This window comes from Caretta caretta, chromosome 21 (assembly GCF_965140235.1).
Source record: "Caretta caretta isolate rCarCar2 chromosome 21, rCarCar1.hap1, whole genome shotgun sequence".
Taxonomy (NCBI): Eukaryota; Metazoa; Chordata; order Testudines; family Cheloniidae; genus Caretta; species Caretta caretta.
In genome coordinates this window covers 18,026,228-18,049,280 of record NC_134226.1, presented here as the reverse complement: position 1 = coordinate 18,049,280, position 23,053 = coordinate 18,026,228, and the positions used below count along the sequence as shown (strand labels likewise).

The window sequence follows — 23,053 nt, the reverse complement described above, 5'->3', positions numbered from 1 at the left end:
GCTTTGGCTGTAAATGGCACCCACACAACCAGCCAAGTTCCCTCCTGACCCCTCTTTACCTTTAATAGTCTGAGGCTGCAAAGTGCTGAGCACCCTTGGTCTCACTGAAAGAAAAAAGAAATAAGCATTTATAGGCACAGCCCCTTGCAGGATCAGGCCCTAACTCAACAGTTCCTTCAGGTGGCACAATGTTGGCGTACGATGTTACGGGAGGGGTCAGCATGAATGTATGTTTTAAGAATGGAGTGAGCTACTCCTGGCATCACTGTGAAGCTGTAGTGAATCCTACAAGGTCTGGTTAAAAGGAAAGTATGAGATACACGCTGACAGCTGAAGGGGATTTCCCCATCAAAACAAGTCATTTACAACAACTACTGAATGCTGCCACTTATTAGGGATGTTATGCAAGGCACAGAGTGTGGGGTAATGATAACTTGGACCAGCTGAGGTTCTTCTCCCAGGAGTTTCAAGTGCTAGCAGGGTAGTGGTGCCATACTTCCAAGCCAACATTCAAGCTGGCATGCATCCACCAATTGTTGATTGGCGCTGGGCATTAGTTTTCCCATTGCATTCAAGTGAGGAACAAGGACTCCAGCTAGAGACTTGCCATCAACCTGTACATGTGATGAGTGACATGGGATGTCTGCTGATCTCAATCCAGGCCCACGCTGCTGGCAGCGGAAGACAGCACTGTGCAAGACACCAGTCTGTCTAGAGTTCCTGTAGTCAAGAGTTAGTAGATCTCTGCTTAGTCCCACCCTATTCGCTACTAGCTGCGCATCTCATTCTTGCGAACAAACAGATGTGGACAGAGCACATAATACGGGACCACATTTCCAGAAATAGCTGGAATAAACTAGAGAAAAAGGCTAAACTGTTTCCTCACCATTTTAATACTGCCAACAACTACAACAGGTTGAAACCATACACATGACAAATTGGGAAAAGTCTCATAATGCAATGGTTTCAGCAAAGGAATGTATTGACTTGTTAAGAACATTACTACAGTAAAAACAAATGGCAAACAGGAATTTGGCACCACATTTACAAAGTAAAGGCATGCTGTCAATACAGTTTAGAAGTCTCTGAACATAAAAGGCCATGGTAAAATGCAGAACAAGGGGCATCTTTTACAAGGTTCACCACTGCTTTAGACCAAGAAAAAAAACAAACATACAAGGATCTAAGTGGTTGATTTAGTAGCTTTGTAGCAGCATGTATGCTCCATCCAGTTTGGAATTTAGCAATTTGTCCCTTCAGATGGAAGCATTCCTAGGTAGATTTTCACCCAAGAAGCCGTCTTTAAAGCTTACTACCCCAGTACAAATCTCAGTAATCTGGTGACCAGCATAGCCCAGGTAAACCCCAACCACAAGTTAAGACGTGTTATCCTGCTGCAGAAACCTCCACTCCCTCTTTTAAAAGCCTTATGGTATTTGTAGCAGGATGGTAACAAATTACACATCAGAAGCAGCTGAAGCTAAAGTCATAAGAATTCTATGGATCTTTTAAATAGCTGCAGAAATATTAAACTGACCATACCAAGCATTAAAAACAAAGAGTTCCTACTAAGAGGAATACTTTCTGCATGATCTGGTCACATCATGTGCATAGTTAAGTGATTTTTTGTTTTGTTTTTTTAAAACAAGATTCATTGGCAAATAAAGAAATAAAATTTAGTAAAGTTATATATAGTTTTCTTGATGGAGAAACCTTAAAAACAGACTAGTGGTGGCTTGTTAATCAAAGAAAGAGAAAAGCTACACACTGAAGTTCTGGAATCCAGCACCTCAATTTCACAACAGCTGTACACATTTGAGATTATGCAATCTGACTGCTGCCTAGATGATCAAATCACACTTAACAGTTGTTCCATTTTGAGAACTTTAACTTCAACATCCCATATCAATTAAAAAGGTTCCTAATACAGAAGATTGTGCTAAGGAATGCAAGAATTTTGCATGCTGTTTTCATTCCCCTGGTCCTGTTCATGCTTGCAGCTGTCCATGAAGCAGCAACGAAAGTTTGCTTCTCAAAACGCCACATCTTTAAAAACTGAAAGAAGAACACCAAGTGTTAGCAAAAGCACATTGCAACCCCACATTGAGTTGTCAGTGTAAATATATTACTAGAACTCAGCAGTTAGATAGCTCATTGTTACCTTCCTTCTTAATAGAGTCCACATTCCTTCAGGTTGTTTTTAATGATAACATCTGTAACAGCATCAAACACAAACTGCACGTTCTTTGTGTCAGTGGCACAGGTGAAGTGGGTGTAGATCTCCTTGGTGTCTTTTCTTCGGTTCAGATCTTCAAACTGACACTGAATGTATGCAGCTGCCTCCTCGTATGTATTAGAGCCTGCAAAATAGGACACCTGACTTTACCCAGCAGCTTGCAGAAGAGAGCTTGATTCAAATCTTTCAAGCAGAAGTTAAGCTTCTTGCAACCATATGCTTTAGCAAGCTACAGTCTTACCATTAGCCCCTTCAGTACAATGGTCACTAGTACTTAATACCCGTACAGCTTCACCCACTAGATTAAACTACTAAATTGAAGTATTTCAGAGGAACAGCCGTGTTAGTCTGTATTCGCAAAAAGAAAAGGAGTACTTGTGGCACCTTAGAGACTAACCAATTTATTTGAGCATGAGCTTTCGTGAGCTACAGCTCACTTCATCAGATGTTTACCGTGGAAACTGCAGCAGACTTTATATACACACAGAGAATATGAAACAATACCTCCTCCCACCCCACTGTCCTGCTGGTAATAGCTTATCTAAAGTGATCAACAGGTGGGCCATTTCCAGCACAAATCCAGGTTTTCTCACCCTCCACCCCCCACACAAATTCACTCTCCTGCTGGTGCTAGCCCATCCAAAGTGACAACTCTTTGCATAATCAAGTCGGGCTATTTCCTGCATAGATCAAGGTTTTCTCACATCCCCCCCACCCCCATACACACACAAACTCACTCTCCTGCTGTTAACTTGGATTTAAACTTGGAGAGTGGTCAGTTTAGATGAGCTATTACCAGCAGGAGAGTGAGTTTGTGTGTGTATGGGGGTGGGGGGGATGTGAGAAAACCTTGATCTATGCAGGAAATAGCCCGACTTGATTATGCAAAGAGTTGTCACTTTGGATGGGCTAGCACCAGCAGGAGAGTGAATTTGTGTGGGGGGTGGAGGGTGAGAAAACCTGGATTTGTGCTGGAAATGGCCCACCTGTTGATCACTTTAGATAAGCTATTACCAGCAGGACAGTGGGGTGGGAGGAGGTATTGTTTCATATTCTCTGTGTGTATATAAAGTCTGCTGCAGTTTCCACGGTAAACATCTGATGAAGTGAGCTGTAGCTCACGAAAGCTCATGCTCAAATAAATTGGTTAGTCTCTAAGGTGCCACAAGTACTCCTTTTCTTTTTTTAAATTGAAGTAGGGGATGAAACAAATGACAGGCATGAATGGAGGCCCCATCATTTGGGCTATGACTAGACATAACCCCAAGAAGATCACACTAGAGGGCAGATGTGGGTCTGACCTTTAAAAGACTAGGCATAGAGGGATAGATTCAGGAGAATGAACTGCCTGCACACCATTTGGAACAGGGAGGTGGCTGCAAAGAGTACTCTAGTGGAGGAAATGGGGACTTTCGTTGCTAGGGCAAATGAGTGCTTTAGCATTCACCGAGATTCCTTTTATTGTGTCTCCAGAATTTCCATTGAGCTGAAACACAGTTATCCTTACACCACCAGCGAGATGCATCGGGACCTAGCTATGAGGAGCACATGAACAGGCCAGACATCTGTTCTATCCATACTCCAAGTCATATGAAAATGTGGACAAGGGTTCCACATGGAGCCAAAGCTTCTGAGAAGAGAGAACCAGTGCTGATCATGCCCAGGTGGGCTAGCCCTTCTGACCACCTTTAAATCATTAGACATGTACTGTCCCAGCACAAGACAGAGCCCTCCCCTTGCCCGTGTATGAAGTCCAGAGGACGGGAATGACAAGGAAAGACAGACTCAAGTGAGCTTGGATTTCCTGAGAGTTTTAACTGCCTGGCTCTGGAAGGCACCTTCACTCTAATTCTTCATTTCTGTTAGCCCAGCTCACCTGTGTACTCTGGGTAGCAGATTGTTAATGGGCTCCTCTTAATCTTTTCCTCAAACAGGTCTTTCTTGTTCAGGAAGAGAATGATTGAGGTGTCTGTAAACCATTTGTTGTTACAAATGCTGTCAAACAGTTTCATACTCTCATGCATTCGGTTCTGAAAAGTAATTAAAAGAACAATGCATCATTCCAGGGGTAAATTGGGAGGAGGGTTTTTTCTTTGATGAGCTTTAGAACAAAGCTACTTGTGTTCAAAACGTGAAGAGTCACTGCTGTGCAACCACACAAATGTTAGTGGTGCTGCGTCAGACAGAGGTCAGGTAATACTGCACTGTGCTTGACCCTGATCAGAGGTCTGTCCAGGGAAGATTGAAACTCCTCATGTCTTAATTTTCCTCAGCATTTCCCCACCCCATAATCTCTCTGACATTGTCAGGGAGGCACAGGTTCTGAAGAAAGCATGTATTTGTAGTGGTTGTCACTTCCTGCAGTGTTTATTATTATGTGCTCTTGTAGAGGAATAGGCTAGAGGCAGCTCTTGAGAAGCCCATTCCCTGCACAGTGCTATTGCGAGATGACTTAGGGGAGAGATTGCTTTCTATCACCATCTCAAACACAGTTAATACTAACACAGAACAAGTTATGGTTAGAGTCCCATAAAACCTGGATATGAAGTCTGTAGGGCAGCTTGAAGCTAACTTCCACCTCAATCCCCTGGCTGCAGCCAGGTGTTAGTAACAACAGTGACATACCATTTCTTCATCTTCTGCAAGGACAAGGTCATAATCACTGAGGGCTACACAAAATATGATTGCTGTCACGCCTTCAAAGCAGTGGATCCATTTCTTTCGTTCTGATCGCTGGCCACCAACATCGAACATCCTGGAAGAGTGAAGGGAAAGTGGCTCAGATGTTATGCAGCACTCACCTTCCTACTCACAGGAAATGGAGAAGAACAACTTTTCACAGCACTTTCAGCAAGCTGATAGCAAGGGAAATGCAGATACACAAAGCCTTACCATAAATAAGGCCAGAAACTCAAATCCTCCAATTTAGGGGATTTTAATTATTTTTTCTAATTAAAACTCAAGTTTTAATTTAAAATATGAAGATTCTATGCCTCCCAGTTGGAAATAACCCTCAAGGGCTTGTTTGCAACAGTATCTCGAATGGAAAGAATAGGGCCTGCTGCTTCACCTTGGCACTCTTCCTTGTTTGTTATCTCACATTCCCAGCAGCAGTAACCCATTGGCTTCACTGGATGCAAAGCACCCGCTTTGCATAAGTCAGTTCTTCTAATTACCTGTGCTTGGTTCTCTGAGGTAACATGACCTGTACCTACTGGGATGCTGATGGAACTTTTAAGAAGTTGGGTGTTGCAGCAGTTTAATATATAATTAATGAGCTACAGGAGTTTGAAGGTTTGGGGCAAAAAATTCCTAAATTTTGCTAGAAGATTTCTGGCTAGAAAACAGAGATATGGAAGTTTATTGGAAAGTTACAATGCACTCTGAAGAAAGGCAGTATTCCCTGCTGGTTTCCGACTGACCGCAATCATTAATTAAATCGGGTCAGATACAAGTCAATATCCAAGAGGTACAAAACCAAAATCCAAGTTGACAATCATCAGAGCAAACAGGCAGTCAGACAAAGAGAGGAACTATTCAGTGTGTGCCAAAAGGAACACAATTTAATGATTCTGATCAAAAGGGCCAGAATTGTGGCTCCATGCTTTTACTCAAAACACACTGTCCCAATGGACCACACTAGGAAAGAGGGAATTTTGTATAAAGATACAGGTTAGTTAGTAAAGATCTCCATTACTTTTGCTGTTATTGCAAAGATATCTGAAAAAAGAACAGTGCCTCTCAACCCCACTTCTCCAAGCTGATCCTGAATTCACAGTCATGCCTTTAGAACATCTCAGCCCAGTAGGGAAGTGCAGTCCCAGATTCAACATTGTGACTTCATTGCAGTATGAAAGAAAGATACATTAGGTTGCAAGAGAGAAGACTGCTGCTTTGTGTTTAAAATCTATTTAAGCATTTCCCTAAGCAGGCCCATCCCTTTGAAACGAGATGCCTTGTGTCTCAGTTTCTATGGATGCCCAGGTTTCAGAGGAACAGCCGTGTTAGTCTGTATTTGCAAAAAGAAAAGGAGTACTTGTGGCACCTTAGAGACTAACCAATTTATTTGAGGATGCCCAGTTAGCCTAAGCAGGCTTTATTAGCCCCATATAAGCCAGTCTCCTAAAGGGACATATGAATGCTCAGCCTTAATGATCTAATTAAAAAAGCCTATTTAGCAATATAACACCTATCTCTACTCAAACCCACATGATCTGAAATCGCCTCTTAGCCAAATCTTGGCTGGGCCCTTCTACCCTCATCACGTATCTACTCTCACTTCTATATCCCATTCATATGGATACAGAGAGGGATATAGCCGTGCTTGTAGGCCCCAACAGGAGGCTGGGTAAGGGTTGCAGTGCCTTAGACAACATCTGTTATCTGTTGCACAGCAGATAGCTGGAAACTTTTCCTATCTTCCCTATTCACAGAAACGTTTATTTTAACCCTGTCTTCTACGTTGAGCTCAGTGTCCCAGGAGTCAGAGCACTGCACAGCACAGCAATGTTAATCCCAGTACACAGTGATGGAAGACAAATTTCCCCCGAGCTCACCAACAGCCATAAAAATAGCTCTGATGCAAACTACGCAAGCATTTTCTGTTCACAAGTCACAGGTTAGACAGCTCAGAAGCCAAGCTGCCACTGTATCCTCAAGAAGTGTGCAATGAGTCGGATTTCATACAAAAATGTTTAGATTTTTCCTATGTCCCTTTCAAACCTGGTTACACAAAAGGATCAAAATCATAGCTGGAAAATTAATGCTTATTTAAAGACCTTATGTAACTAAAACTTGGGGACAGCATTCCTGACAGGAAAGAGAACCTGGCCCATAATACAAACACAGCAACTTCCTATGACAATGTTACACAGCACTAACATCCACCACATAGGATTCTAGCTCATGTGTCAATGAACACGCTCAGAGTCCAAAGCAAGGGTTAGCTAGAAGAGTAAGCAGGAAGCTGGGGAAGCCTGTGCTAATCCTACCTATCCCCCGTACAACAGCTTGTATGGAGGATAAAGAGGGAACTCTGATTTATCATACTTAAAGGGACACTGTCAAGGTTAGGCTCAGTATCTGTACCCCTTCAAAGGGTTTTACTTGTATTACAATAGAGGGCAAGTCCCAGCCCCTGGACTCTTGCACAATAAAGGCAGCCATTTTTGCCACACTTATGCATGCTAGGGGGCTGGAGCACATGATTTATGAGGAGAGGCTGAGGGAATTGGGATTATTTAATTTCCAGAAGGAAAGAATGAGGTGGGATTTGATAGCTGCTTTCAGCTACCTGAAAGGGGGTTCCAAAGAGGATGGATCTAGACTGTTCTCAGTGGTAGCAGATGACAGAACAAGGAGCAATGGTCTCAAGTTGCAGCGGGGAGATTTAGGTTGGATGATAGGAAAAACTTTTTCACTAGGAGGGTGGTGAGGCACTGGAATGGGTTACCTAGGGAGGTGGTGGAATCTCCTTCCTTAGAGGTTTTCAAGGTCAGGCTTGCAAAGCCCTGGCTGGGATGATTTAGTTGGGGTTGGTCCTGCTTTGAGCAGGGGGTTGGATTAGATGACCTCCTGAAGCCCCTTCCAACCCTGATATTCTATTCTATGCCCCCTGCTCCTTTGCAGCAGGGTTAGTCAGCACTATAATATTTCGAGTTTTGCTAACAATGCCATGCAGGCCAGTCAGAGCCAAATTAATTTCAGCTCTCTTAGGAACACAGGAAAACAATGCACTGCAAATGACAGGAGACCAAGGCTATAGGGAAGGGCACTTATCTTATCAAATGAAGGGATTAAATGCAAACTAAAACCAGTAGCCAGTGTCCTTTTAGTAGTTTTTGATCCTGTAAACAAGCATTCAGTACCTGTGTTTGCGATTCCAACAGAAAAGCAGCTGAAAAGAACAAAAGAATGTAAATAAAAAAGTCAGAGGTACCCCAAGTGAGTAATTTCAGGAAGAACAGAGTAATTAATGACAAGGGAGTATAGTCACAATTTACTTGAAAGTGCTGAATAAGAACAAGGCTCCACAATATGTGCATGAGGGAAAACTGGATACCAACCATCATCAAGCACCACAGCACTCAGTAGAAGAAAGCAGTGCAATCTGCAGGGAGGAATGACATCCTGTAGCAGCCTGCACCATACTCACTTGAAGTACAGGTCCTTGAAGGTGAAGTGAGTTTCCACAATGCCTGTAGTCTTCACTCTGGTCCGCAGAACATCTTGCTGAGTTGGAATGTAGGTCTGCTGGGATATTCTATCCAAGTCATTTAGGTAACTAAACCAAAGAGACAATCCAAGACATGCTTTTTTTAGTCTGCTTCCTTGCTATGAATCTTTTATAAACCGCAGAAGAAAGTCATGGTGAAGTGCATTATTTCCGTTAGCACATCCCAGACCTCCAACATATACCTGTATTCTAGAGTTTCCTATAGCCATGTACTATCCAGCCTAACACAGCAGTCAGTCAGTAACAGATGGTGCTCAGCTAGTCAAACGCAAGCTGGGCTATAGAATAAGAGTGTGGAAGACAGAGCAGAAAAATGATCATAGAATTCCCTCTGTAATTAATACCTTTTGCTAAAGAAATTCACCTGGAGGCCTCCAAAGACAAACACTAACGTACCAGAAGAGAAGTGAATAAAGCCCAGGTTTCTGCTCATTGTAAAGGGTAAAAGGCAGAAAGTGGCAGAACAGTGAGCCACGTTCATAGCCCTGTCCAAAGCATGACAAATCCAGCCATCCACTCAGGCAAAAGCAAGCAGGAATCTTTTCCCTGACAACTTGGGAACCCTTACCCACCAATGTCTGGAGAACAAACTCTCAATCTCTAGCTTTTATGGGGCAAAAATACTTGTCATGTGACCTGATACACTTCTGCCTTCCTGTGCCTCCAGGCCCTCTGAGACCAGAATTCTGAACTGCCCAAGGCCCAACTCTTCGCTCCAGCACCCCGCCCATATAGCTGGGCTATGCACCTCAGAGGCTGCTGGGAGGAATCCTTTCCCCTCTGCAGCATCACAGCCACTCTGCAGCAGCGTATCCACTGAGACCACCTTCAACTCCCAGCTTCAAACAAACATCCCCTTTAGAGCTCCAAGGCATGTAATGGGTGCATCTCTTCTAGTCTGGACCCACAAATCATGCTCCTGCCTTTCATCCATTTCAGAGCAAGCTCCTCTATCTTTGGCAACCTGAGAGTAATCTATAACAACTGTAGGTTTTGAACTGGCAGGCTTTAGCCTTTGCCCCCACTTCTAGCCCTGCCAGTTCTCTGACTCTTGGTAGACACATTTTATGGCTAGACCCTTCCAGTGGATAATTTGTCATGGGTTGGTTCTACACAGTCGTCCTTTCCACTCACTAGCATAACAGACAAGTTGCCAACTAATTCAAAGAGTAAACTTCTCAACCGTCTACAAGAGACCCTATTCTGTGCCCTGGCATATTTTTAATGAGCTTTTAGAAAAACTATGTAACTGCATTTGGTGCAGGTAGTATTACCTGTACTAGTCTTGTGATAAAAGTATATTTCTGTTAGGAAATAAAGATCCTTGGAATTTCTAGTCCTGATTAGCTTAACACCACAGGAAAATGTAACTGCTCTAGTCAGACACACCAGAACACAGCTAATTTAGCGACAACGCACTAATGGAAAAGCAGCTACACAAACCAGACAGCAAAGCCAAATGAATTAAGTAACAGCACTGGCAGTAAGTATTAAACTCTAAACAAGCTGTGTCCTGTTGGTAGAAGAATGCAAATGCTACCTCAAGAGCTGGCACTAACAGCTTGGCTTTGATAACAAGCATGTGACTAACTAGTGAATTATTTAAACAGATGCTCGGCTTCCTCCATTAGCACACATGTAATCTACTCACTACGTTGTCAGGATTCAGCACAAGACCGATTGAAAGCAAAACTGGTTCAGTTCTCTCATCAGCTCTTTCCACAGCAGATGGAGGAGATAAATAACTTCAGTCAATATCTACCACCAAATGAATTGAGAAATCCCACACATGCTTACAACACAAAGCTACTTTAGTCCAGTAAGCACCTTCTTTCCATTAGTGTTTGGAGTGTGACTCTTACAACAAACCTGGCCCAATTGATTGGAGAGAGAATCTACAAAATAATATAGTAAGAGTCCATGAAAGACCTTAACCAAGTCATTTGAAAAAGTGGAAATGAACAACGTTACAGGCCAATAATCATCTGACCCTCCCTGGTCAGAAGAAATACATTTTAAAATGATCAGAACACTGGCAGCATCAAAAGGAACCTCCTGACACCAGGAAGTAAGCCTTCGCTCTTCAGTTTTCCCCATACGCACGTAGGCCTTGTAGATCTGCGACAAAAGCTCCCTCATCACACTTCCTTATCTGTCATGACTTGACAGATGTGGTTTACTCTGTGTGGGAAGTGGCTGCAGCCACACCCATACAGCACTGTCCTGCAAAGAAGTGCTTTCTACATAGGGAAGCTGCAGAATCCTAATCAGTTACAAGCTGCTACTAGATCTGTGTGTGCACAGCTTCTGTACAACATGACCATGTAAAAGATGTCAGCCTGAAAAAAAGCAGAAATGCAAGAAGAGAAAGTGGGGGACAAGAGAATGATGCAGAGACCACACTAGGAGACTTAATATTAATAATCCAGTTTTCCCACTACTATGTGGATAGACGTTAAGACAAACTAAGACGAGACAAATTTATCTACCATTCAAAGAACAGATGTGTTTATCCTAACATGAGAGTCTTCCTATATCCTACCTGGTTTAACAATGTTCCCTTCCTGGCTGAGTGCCGCCCAGGGTTTTCCCTCACCTTCTTAGATAATTTTTTCACCATTTTTGACACAAACATTTGCTCCCTACCCCACACCCTCTCTAGTGGAGGAAGCTTGTTTTCATGCTTCAACTATCGCCTGTAAAAGTGGAAATCCTAAAATTAAGATTTCAGCTACAGAGGGGGTGACATTTTCATAATTAAGCCAAGGACTTGGCTGACCATTGAGGTTTCCCAGGAGAACCCATAGTAGTTTTGGGGCAGCTCCCCAACGCTCGCATGTCCAGAGATTTATACCTCCAACTTGAAATCAAATAAAATCTGGCAGCTTCAGGTTACTCTGAATCCAAAACTCAGGAGGAACCTCGCAGTACAAAGCAGAACATTGATTTCTCACAGAGCTGCTCAGGAGACAGGCAGATTTTGGCAGATGTCGTCAATGAGTTGGACAGGATTCAGTTGGTGGCTACAATAGGCTCTCCCTCCTCCACATGTTCACCAGGGTGGTATTTTCCTAACAATGCAGTCATGTTTCCTTTAACTACTGGGAAGAATGGTTACTAGGCCAAACAGCTAAAAGCTCTAAAAGATTCATACAAAGCATTTATTATGGAAGAGGCTGTAGGATACTGAGTAGTCACAACCTGAGCTAAGGGAGGAGTTGTCACTAACATCTCTAGGGAAAAGCAGAGAACACAGATGACTGCCTTTTGACTCCATACTGAGGAGAGGGTATAAGAGGGCATGAAATCCCCATAACAGTATTCAGACAGTTCTGTATTTAGGACCACTGAACTACAAGCTTTCTGGAAAGGCTGTACCAAAAGGCCAACACCCATAAGATACGAGAACCAGAGAGGTACACTATCTTCTAGGGCCTGACTAGGAGTTCTCCTTCACAGGAGTCCTAGCTATTGCTCTAGTTATAGCTCCTCTGACTCTCAACCAAAGAATATCCATTCATCCCTTCCTATGCGGTTCTTGGGAGCCAGTCCTTCCTGAACTGAAGATGTTAGGGAAAACAGCCCCATGACAAAGTTCTGATGACCCAGGCATTGAGAGAGGAGACTGAATTCCCGGGATGCAGAAATAGGCTGTGCCTTCCCTGCTGTGGTTAGCTGAAGTTAGGGAGGTGTTGTGGTTAGGTAAAGGTAGAAACAGATACACCAAACTGAACACAACCTCCAGCATCCCCAACGAAGGGAAGGGCAGATTTTAATTACTTTTGTCAAACTGAATATGTCCCTTCAACTATCAGGCCCAGCTAGGAAGGGAGAGGAGCTGCAGGAGGGAGGAAGGGTTCCTGAAGTAGGCCATGCAGCAGGGGGAAGGAAGGGAAGGTGTGTTCTTTCAGCACCAGGGGGAAAGCCCCTGGGAGCTGGGTGGAGGATCTGCTTTTGTTTCACTTACATTTTACGTATGAAGAATAAAACTGCTTGAAAAAAAGATTTGGATGTGGCAGCGAGTCCTTCCTAGGAAGGTCAGGTGCATGACTGAGGGGAAGCCGAGGCAGTGAACAGCCTGGCACCCGACCAGGTAAAGTGCTGTTGCTTCAATGGGCCTTTACACAATACAAAGTCCATTGTACATGAAGCACAACAGCACAAATGGCAAGATAGGAACGTGGAATTAGCAACCACCTCTGAAAAGTCTGGGTTAAGTGATTTGTTGAGCACCACAAGAACTCTGGCACCGGGGGGGGGGGGGGGGGATACAATCCAGTTCCCCAGGGCAGCATTCGACTGCTTTACGCAGGAGCCCATCCTTTCTCTTTCCGCAATCCCCTGCCTCATTCACTACACATCTTCCAACTTCTGCAACCACTGAAGCAGAGAGCATTAGACAACACCCACCTTTTGCTGGACAGATTCATCCTGTGAACTGAATGAGGCTGAAGTGTAGAAAATAATGGCATGTGATCACATAATTAGATTGCATCATAATGCATATGCACAATGAGACTGGATTAAGTTTGCACAGGTAATCTTAATTCCAGCGTTTCCCAATTTTGGGGTGATTAACTTTGCAACATTAGCATTCATTTCTTGTAATTTTTCTGTGTAATTTCCTAGGTTTTTTTGTTTTTTAATTTTTATGAAAACAAAAATTCCATCATCATGTGGGATCATACGGACACCCACAGAGGTCATCAGCGGGGTTGGAACCATTAGATCCACTTCTGACACTTGATAGCTGGACTAAATTGTCATCCACTAAGATGACGAGCACTAGAAAAGGATGGAAAGCTGCCATTTAGAGGGCTTCCAGATATTTACTGATAGCAGATGAATGGTGAGACTCAGGAACCTTCGGTTCCAATCCAGGCTCAGGAGGGGAGTGTGCTCCAGTGGGCACAGACTCTTCAGCTAGTTTCCTCTCCTCCCACCACATCCTGGCCCTGTCCTCTAGTTCTGTCTCTTCCCCACCACAGCCAATCCCACTACTCCCCACACCTCAGCTCCACAGCCAATATGTCTCCCCCTTCTGGCCCCCGGCCCATCTCCCTACCCAGACTTCTTGTCTACTCCCAAAGTAGTCATCACCCTCCCAGCTCCTTGTCCCTCTCTTTGCCCAGACAATCCCAGTTGACCCCTAGCAACCTGGCTCCTCATCAGATCAGTGTCATCCCCTTTCCCCCAACACCCACACACACTTCTTCCCCGCCCTCTCAGTTCCAGTCACTTCTAATCATCACCCCTCTCTGCGACTCAATCTCAGTGTCTCCCCCGTCCCGACCCCAACATACCGACTTAGTCCCCTTGCCTTTATCATCTGTCTTTCCCTTCACTCTAATTCCAAGTCCACATCCACCCCACCTCTTTGTCCCAAACTACTTCCCTGCCGTCCCAGCCCCAAAAAATCCAGCTCTAGCCTTTAATCAGGCAGCTTCCTCCATGGTACGCTGACCCTGAAGAGGTCAATGAGAGCACAGGAGAGAGAGAGGCGCTCCCTGCTCACAGGACCAAAACATGATCCCCAGCAGCCCAAAACTGCAACTGCAGGGAAACTTCTACTCAGCATGGACAGAATCTTCAGGGAATTTGGCTGCTAAAAGGAGTCTAGTGAGCATGTGCAAACTGCAATTTTTCAAAGGCTTATAATTTGGTGGATTTTTGATGGATTTTCACAGGGCTGGCAAAAGCCACATCCCTGACACAAAGGCCAGAGCCCTGCCAAATTTCAAGTCCCTGCAAAAAGCAGGGGGGCAGTAGAGCTGTCATAACCATACAGCTAAGGGTAGCCTAGAATTCCTCCTTACCTGTAAGGGGTTAAGAAGCTCAAATAACCTGGTTGGCACCTGACCAAAAGGACCAATGGGGAAAGAAGATACTTTCAAATCTTGGGCGGGGGAAGGTTGTGTTTGTGTGTGTTCTCTTGGGAAGCAGAGAAGCATCAGGTCAGAAAACTTCTTCTCCTATAAACCATCCTAAAAGTCTCTCATATTACAAAAATTGAGAGTAAAAGCCAGGCAAGGCGTGTTAGATTATCTTTTGTTCTGCTTGTGAATTTTTCCTTTGCTGGAGGGAGGTTTATTCCTGTTTTTTGTAACTTTGAAACTAAGCCTAGAGGAAGTTCTGCTGTGTTTTTGAATCGTTTTTTACCCTGTAAAGTTATTTTCCATCCTGATTTTACGGAAGTGATTTTTAAATAAAATCCTTTTAAGAACCCGACTGATTTCTCTAATGTCCTAACACCCAGGAGTTTGGGTCTGTGATCACGTTGTAACCAATTGGTTAGGATATTATTCTCAAGCCTCCCCAGAAAAGGAGGTCTAAGGGCTTGGGAGGATATTTTGGGGGAATAAGAACTCCAAGTGGTTCTTTCCCTGATTCTTTGTTAAATCACTTGGTGGTGGCAGCATACCCCCCAAGGGGAAAGAATTTGTGCCTGGGGGAAGTTTAACTTAAGCTGGTAGAAATAAGCTAGGGGGTCTTTCATGCGGGTCCCCACATCCATACCCTAGAGTTCAGAGTGGGGAGGGAACCCTGACAAGAGCTTTCCAAAGAAAAGGTCACCAAAAATTCTAGACACCCAGCATGGAAAACAAACCCAAACAGCTAAAGTTTGGCAAAGTTGTAAGCAACCGAAAACAGATTCTCATAACGGGAAGCATCGAGGCTGCCAGCCCGGGCTAAAATACATAACCACCACTTTTGCCTGAAATTGTTTCCCATCTGGTGCACCACCAGAAGAAACCTGGTGAAAATTACTAAAAATGAAGAATGGCAAGAAAACGGATTTTCCTATACTGGTTTTAGGACCTCACAGTTAAACGTTGTTCATTACATATTTGGTAGCTTAATTATGAGTCTAGTTTCCAGGAAATATTAATCCTTACATTAATATGAGGAGACCTCAAGTCACCTTCCAGAGAAGCTACAACTTGTCTCACTACACTGACATTTACAGACAGCCAGTTACTTTTACACTGGGAAGGCAAATTGACAAGTTAATTTATTCATGACATTAGAAACACAAATAAGTTTTTCATGTGATAAGGGGAAGACCGCAATAAATTCTATAATGGAGGCAGTTGATCCCTTTCCTTTTCATTACAAGATCTACTTTGATCAGCTAAAGCATGGAGTCACAGAATCCGACACGTGGGACTGAAGAGCCCTCAATAGAGCAGGTGACTGGACTAGATGACCTGAGGCAGGACTAAGTATTTAGAGCCAATCCCCTCCTGGCTTAGGATATCCCATTTTGCCAATCTACCCAGCTTAGGTAAACACTTCCTGAAGTGTGACTTGTACTCCCATTAAACGCTTTCTGACTGTCCTTTAAAGGAGCACCTAAGCACTGGACATACCCATTGCTCTGACCACAACACAGTCGTAAGTGGTGTGCTCGCTACACAAAACACTGGGGGCAGTAACGGTCTCTTACTAGGATGCAGAGTCATTAAGTTGATACTCTCTTGATCTGCTGAAGCAGGCCTGGACCCCAGCATCTCGCCATAATCGTTTAATCACTCCAGCTAGCTCAGGAGTCATCACTCCTTCCTCAGCACTTCCAGCCAACACAAACAATTGACGGGCATCGTCCTGCAGGAAGAGGGTGAAAGGAAGATTCAGTCATACTCCACAGTTAACACCACTACAAGCTAAAATGAGGCTTAAACCGCCACTTAAACCACAAATGCCTGCAGTGGCACCAGTGATAGGTTCCTGACTGGCATAGCTAGATTCCCCTCCCCAGTCTATCAATATTCCTCCTTCGTCCAGAAACACACGGACCGAGCAAGAAGCAAACTGCTCAAGAGCATCTGGTGTCAGGCAATGTTTAGCTAGTTTAATGAGGTACATGGGGCAATATGAACCTTCAGCATTATATCTTGTGCATGGCGCATCTCCTCAGAAGTGCTGCTGGCTTTCAGAATACCTGTTCTGTACAACAAGCTACTGAAGGAATTAAAGCTTTTCCTGTCTAAAACTACAATTTACAGTTTATTAGAGGCCATACTGTACAATACCCCAGCAGGGAAAAATCCAGCACCAAAAGCAAATACTGGGTGATTAAAGGTTTTAGAGCTTTGAAGAATTGCCATCTCCCATAAGGACTGTCAAAAGAAAGGGGAATTCCAATTTCCTAATGGAAACATTTCACAGGGAGGAAGGATCGGGACCACTCAGGATTCCAGTGTTTGTTTGCATTAGATTACATGAAACACTTGTCAGAAAATTTAATATAGACTCTCGCTTTTCAATAGGGAAATTATCAGCCAGATTTGCAACTGAGAAATAGGCTGACCTACTTTGAGGTTTCTGTGATGATGCAACTTGTGTCAGCTCTATTTAAGGGGTAATGTTGCAAGGCCCTTTTACTCTCCCAGCAAGTCCACCAACTTGAAGAGCCTGTCTGCTCCTGATACTTACTTTCTCCTGAAATCAGTCCTCAGAATGCTGCTGCAGGGCATGGAAATAATGAACAACCAAGGTAGCCCGTAGGGTAATGCCCAGGGTGCCACCTCTAAGGGTATGTCACTGCAGAGTTAACCCAAATGATCAGTATCTGGCCTGAGTTTATGCAACCACTCTGCAAATCCCTACCCGAGTTACAGAGCCTTCACTGGTGCTGCACTCCTCTGCCTCTCGCTAGGACAGCTGGGGGCATATCCCAGGGCTCTATGGCTGCAGTACACTGAGCTGCTCTAGGATTCGCTCTCAGTAAGCTGTGGGAGGAACTACCTGTCCTTCTGCGCACACAGTCCTCTAGTGCCTTTCCACAATTCTATCAGCACTTGAGTGGCTTTAGCCTGGGTCACCCCCGCAAAATGGGCAGCTATAGTGAAAATACCAGCTATAGTGAAAGCAGAACCAGGGCTCTAACCTCACTACCAGCCATGCCAGCTAGCCCAGGTTGAAAGCACAACTGGACTCAGGAAAGAGGTTTGTGGACAGGGACACCCTGGGGGGCTTAATCCCACAATTACACTATTTACTTCCTGCTCTTTTGTATTTGTGCCACCTTTTCAAGTGTCTCCTGGGAATTTCCCTCCTTTGGTCTTATTGCTTTCCCCACCCACAAAAATCAAGAAAGAATGAAGAAATGCCAGAAAGTTTGCTAGATAGGAGGGAGTCCGAGAGGGGAAATGTTAATGATATCACAGAGGAGGAAACCATATGATTTGGAAAGGAGAAAGTCAAAGAGTTATCCTTGTGATGCTCTTAATCATTTTTAAATTGTGAAAAAAAAACTCACTAGCATCTGATTTAGATTAAAAATGTAAAGGGGCGTAACTTTCTGAAGTACGACTGAACACTGACGCAGGAGGCCAAGTATTTTAAATTAATCCGTAACGGTCTTGTTAAAAATGTAGCAACTTGATCTGAATCCAAGTATTTTGTATTAGAAAAGTTCAAAAGCTGTCAAGGGCTCCTTTCTGTATCTAGAATAAGATACTCCAGGCAGAGTGTTACTAATACTTTACAGATTTTCAGATGTACTCCACTACTGCTATCTTGTGGCTTAAAAATATTTCCACCACATGTTCCATGGACTGAACTTCAGATCTTCATTAACATAATCTACATTATAGAAGCAAGCTAAAGGAAATGAGTGAAATACTCACTGCTCTGGCAACTTCCCCAAAGTCTATCTTTAGCCTCCCCATGGCTCTTATTATTGCAATGATGGACTGAATAGTATTGCTGTAGACAACCACTTTATACTGTTTGCATTCTTCCTCTGAATAGCCATCTTCATGGATGATCCTGGAACAAAAACAAGCCATAATCACAAGCTAAACCAGGAGGACAATGCTGATTTCTTATTCAGTCCAATACAAAAATGCAATTTATACCAATTTAAATATCTGGGCTTCTACTTACTTCATCTGCTTCACAATGGTGCTTTTACCAGACTCTCCTGCACCTGAAAAGTACAAATAAACTCATGTTAGTTTTAATTTGAAGTTAAAACTAAGAGCCAAAGTGAGATGTAGCCCCACATCTAGATGTTGATTGGGACTGAAGTAAAGAACTTAATTGTGCAAACTCATCAGTTAAAGATCTCCACATCAGCTATTCCCCGCAGTGACCCGCCTCTGACAGTGGCTCCCTAGAGAGACTAGGCACCAGTACACAATGCTCAGTTTATATTCTCAGTTTATGAATGCTGACAACCAAGTGATCATCTAATCACAGAACAAGGAAGGTTATACTTCTGAATTTCCAAAGTTCTGACTACTCATTTATTCTATCTTCCAAGCAGATAGGACTGTAAAATGGGGGGGGAAGGGGCCGAAGGTACTTCAGTTTGTACACCGGCCGATCCATCACCTCTTCCTGCAATAGTACACTAATGATCTCCCAAGGCAGCGTTCCCATTACGCACATGAATCTGAAGGATACAGAGCAGTGTAAGTAACAGGCATTAACACTTTTAACTGCTAAGATACCATTCAGCCAATGATCTCAAAACACTTTTGTGACGAAGCAGGACTGCTCTTAATGTTTCCTCTGAATATTGTGGGAGTGCCTCAGTTTCCCCTAGGCAGTTCTTAAGTATCTAGGTGGTGGGATAAGGGTGTTTGATCATTGCAGAGCCCTAGAGGGCAGGTGTGTGCAGGGGTCTGGACACAGAGAATGGCCAACACCCTGTTTCCTGGCAACTGATGGCCTGGCCCTTCCCCTCTGCAAGGTGAGAGCTAAAGGGTTGGAGAACAAAGGGATCAGGTGACCTCCTGGCCCTGGAAAGGGGAAAGCCCAGAGGAGTGGGGGCTGGAGACAGTTTCAGTTTGGGGCTGGCTGGGGACGAGGAGTGAAGTGCAGACGTGGTTGTCTGGCTCACTGTCTCCCAGAATGGACCCAGCTGAGGGGCCCTGTTCTCTGCACCTACAAGCTCTGTGTTAGACCATGTGCCTGTCATCTAATAAACCTCTGTTTTACTGGCTGGCTGAGAGTCCCGTCTGACTGCAAAGTTGGGGTGCAGGACCCTCTGGCTTCCCCAGGACCCTGCCTGGGCGGACTCGCTGTGGGAAGTGCATGGAGGGGCAGAGGATGCTGAATGCTCAGAGGTCAGACCCAGGAAGGTGGAAGCTGTGTGAGCTGTGTGTCCTGCAGACAGTCTGCTCACAGAAAGGAGACTTCCCCAGAGTCCTGACTGGCTTCGTAGTGAGCAGTTCCAGAGCATCGCCCGGGGACTCCGTGACAACTTTATAAATAGTAAGCCGAAACTACTACCTAGCGAGGTAGATCGCTATCTTACTATTTTAAATGACGAGACAGCCTAGGACAGAGGTTAAGTAATGACCTAGGTGTCTCACCGAATTGGCAGCAGAGAATTGACTCCTAGGCTCTTGCTCTAGCCATCTAACTATTAGTCAATACTGTTCCCCAAGTGCAGATGGCACCCCAAGGAAGTTCAAGATTTTCACTACGGCAAATATACCTGCACCTTCCCATTATATACAGAACATGAGACAGCAAAGTTTGAAATGTTTGAATTCTCTTTCATTTTGCACGCCAGTCTGGGCCATATGTTTCCAGCAGCGTGATCTTCTGTGGTTCAGAAGCCAATATGAACAAGACGACTGTACTCTGACTTTACTACACTTGGTCTTGAGGATAATTCCTAGCAGTGCAGGTGGGGGAGAACAGAAAAAACCCACTGCACCAAGGGAAAGAAGATGGCAAACAGCCACTGTAATAGTCCAACGTGCTAATTAACATTTTGTCTGATCTTAAAACCAACGCCTAGATTCCCTTTGTTTGCAAATTCTGAATCGTCAAAATGCTGGATTATAAACAAGATGTGATAGAAACCCAGCCTAGTGGCAAGTTCCAGCATCCCCATCTTCTGCCCCAGCGGCCTGTCTTCCTGGAAGTGGAAGAGTCTACTGGAGCCCTCATCCAGATTCTATTCTGCAGCAGTTTATGGAAACCTAACCTAAAATAGCAGTAACACTATGTTTGTTGTAATTATAGGATAGGACTGAACTAAAGAATTCCTTACATGTCAGATCATAATCTTGTTTTGCCTAGAGCAGTCTCAAGCAAGGAAGGCTTTTCCCCATTTTAGGGGAGCAGTCTGGGAAACTTTTAGGACAGAAGGTTCCAAAGATGAGAAGTGAAAGTTTACATCAAGATGATCTTCTTGGCTAGATACCAGGCCTCCCAGCTGTACCATTTGGCGCACACCCCTCCTCAAGAAGTTGTCTTCACATGGAATCATTTTGCTGATTACAGTGGGGTGAAGCCCCACCTTGCCAGAAGTTCACAGACCCAGACCAGAGTCATCTTAACTATTTGCCTCTAGAATGCAGTACTTTTAGCCCTGGTCTACACTACGGGGTTAGGTCGAATTTAGCCACGTTAGGTCGATTTTAAAATGAATACATCTACACAACCAACCCTGTTCTGTCGACCTGAAGGACTCTTAAAATTGATTTCTGTATTCCTCCCCGGCAAGGGGAGTAGCACTAAAATCAACCTTGCTGGGTCGAATTTGGGGTAGTGCAGACGCAATTCGATGGTGGCTCCTGGAGGCCAATATCCCAGAGTGCTCCAATGAGACCGCTCTGGACAGCACTTTGAACTCCGAAGTGCTAGCCAGGTACATCAGAAAAGCCCCGGGAAATTTTGAATCTCATTTCCTGTTGGTCAGTGTGGCGAGCTCAGCAGCACAGGTGACCATGCAGTTCCCCCAGAATCGCAAACGAGCTCCAGCATGGACCAAAAGGGAGACAGTGGATCTGATCACTGTATGGGGAGAAGAACCGGGCAGGCTGAACTCCAATCAAAAAGAAATGCTAATATATATACCAAAATCGTACAGGGCATGGTGGAGACAGGCTATAACAGGGACACACAGCACTGCTGCATGAAAGTTAAGGAGCTCAGGCAAGCCTATCAAAAGACAAAGGAGGCAAACGGTAGCTCTGTGTATGAGCCCCATACAAGCTGCTTCTATGATCAGCTGCATAGCATTCTAGGGGGGGGACCCTACCACTACCCCACCACTGTCCGTGGACACTTGCAAAGGGGGGAGTCTCACGCAACAGGGAGGAGGAAGAGGAGGAGGAGAATCTGCAGCAGGCAAGTGGTGAATCCCTTCTCCCCAGCAGCCAGGACCTTTTCATCATCTGGTCTCCCATGTTTAAGAAGGATGAATTCAAACTGGAACAGGTACAGAAAAGGGCTACTAGGATGATCCGAGGAATGGAAAACCTGTCTCATGAAGGGAGACTCAAGGAGCTTGACTTGCTTAACCTAACTAAAAGAAGGTTGAGGGGAGATATGATTGCTCTCTATAAATATATCAGAGGGATAAATACCGGAGAGGGAGAGGAATTATTTAAGCTCAGTACCAATGTGGACACAAGAACAAATGGATATAAACTGGCCATCGGGAAGTTTAGACTTGAAATTAGACGAAGGTTTCTAACCATCAGAGGAGTGAAGTTTTGGAATAGCCTTCCAAGGGAAGCAGTGGGGGCAAAAGATCTATCTGGCTTTAAGATTAAACTTGATAAGTTTATGGAGGAGATAGTATGATGGGATAACATGATTTTAGTAATTAATTGATCTTTAAATATTCATGGTAAATAGGCCCAATGGCCTGTGATGGGATGCTAGATGGGGTGGGATCTGAGTTACTACAGAAAATTCTTTCCTGGGTATCTGGCTGGTGAATCTTGCCCATATGCTCAGGGTTCAGCCGATCGTTATATTTGGGGTCGGGAAGAAATTTTCCTCCAGGGCCTCTTCCAATCTGCCCTGGAGGTTTTTCACCTCTGTAGCATGGGGCACGGGTCACTGCTGGAGGATTCTCTGCTCCTTGAAGTCTTTAAACCACAATTTGAGGACTTCAATAGTTCAGACATAGGTGAGAAGTTTTTCACAGGCGTGGGTGGGTGAGATTCTGTGGCCTGCATTGTGCAGGAGGTCGGACTAGATGATCATAATGGTCCCTTCTGACCTTAGTATCTATGAATCACCCTGGAGCCAATACCCTCCCAAGGCGGGATCCCCGACCCTGAAGCCAGAGAAGGCACCTCTGGAGAATGCACATTTGTAACTACAGTACAGGGTTTAAAAGCAATAGCATTTAATGTTTGATTTGCCCAGAAGAATTGGGATGCATTCGCGGACAGTACAGCTACTGGAAAAGTCTGTTAACGTGTCTGGGGATGGAGCGGGAATCCTCCAAGGACATCTCCATGAAGCTTTCCTGGAGGTAGTCTGAAAGCCTTTGCAGAAGGTTTCTGGGGAGGGCTGCCTTATTTCGTCCTCTATGGTACGACACTTTACCACACCAAGCCAGTAGCAAGTAGTCTGGAATCACTGCAGCACAAACCATGGTCACCTGGTTGAAATAGGGGAATTTTTGTAAGGGAACAGTAAAAGGACCCCATTCATGCTGGGTTGTTTGTGCTTGGCTAAAAGGGACCATCCCGGGGAATAGCCACGCAGTGGGGTGGGGGAGGGGTGTGCTGCACATCCACCTGAAAACCGCAGCCCCTCCTTTTAAACGTGAAACCCAACCGGCATTGCTTGCTATGGGAAAGGATGGCGCTGCA

At 44.5% G+C, this 23,053-nt stretch overlaps 1 protein-coding gene across 1 annotated transcript in view; it reads right to left on the bottom strand.

Moving 5' to 3' along the window:
* Positions 1-875: 875 nt before the first annotated feature.
* GNAI3 (G protein subunit alpha i3) overlaps positions 876-23,053 on the bottom strand; it is a 54,962-nt gene continuing 32,784 nt past the window's right edge. Inside the window, exons 2-9 of the mRNA XM_048826670.2 lie at positions 18,363-18,405; positions 18,104-18,245; positions 15,919-16,076; positions 8,391-8,519; positions 4,862-4,991; positions 4,113-4,266; positions 2,162-2,360; positions 876-2,055 (exon numbers count right to left, since the gene is read on the bottom strand). Coding sequence (XP_048682627.1) covers positions 2,170-2,360; positions 4,113-4,266; positions 4,862-4,991; positions 8,391-8,519; positions 15,919-16,076; positions 18,104-18,245; positions 18,363-18,405 — 947 coding nt within the window. The 3' untranslated portion in view covers positions 876-2,055; positions 2,162-2,169. The remainder of the gene's footprint in view (positions 2,056-2,161; positions 2,361-4,112; positions 4,267-4,861; positions 4,992-8,390; positions 8,520-15,918; positions 16,077-18,103; positions 18,246-18,362; positions 18,406-23,053) is intronic.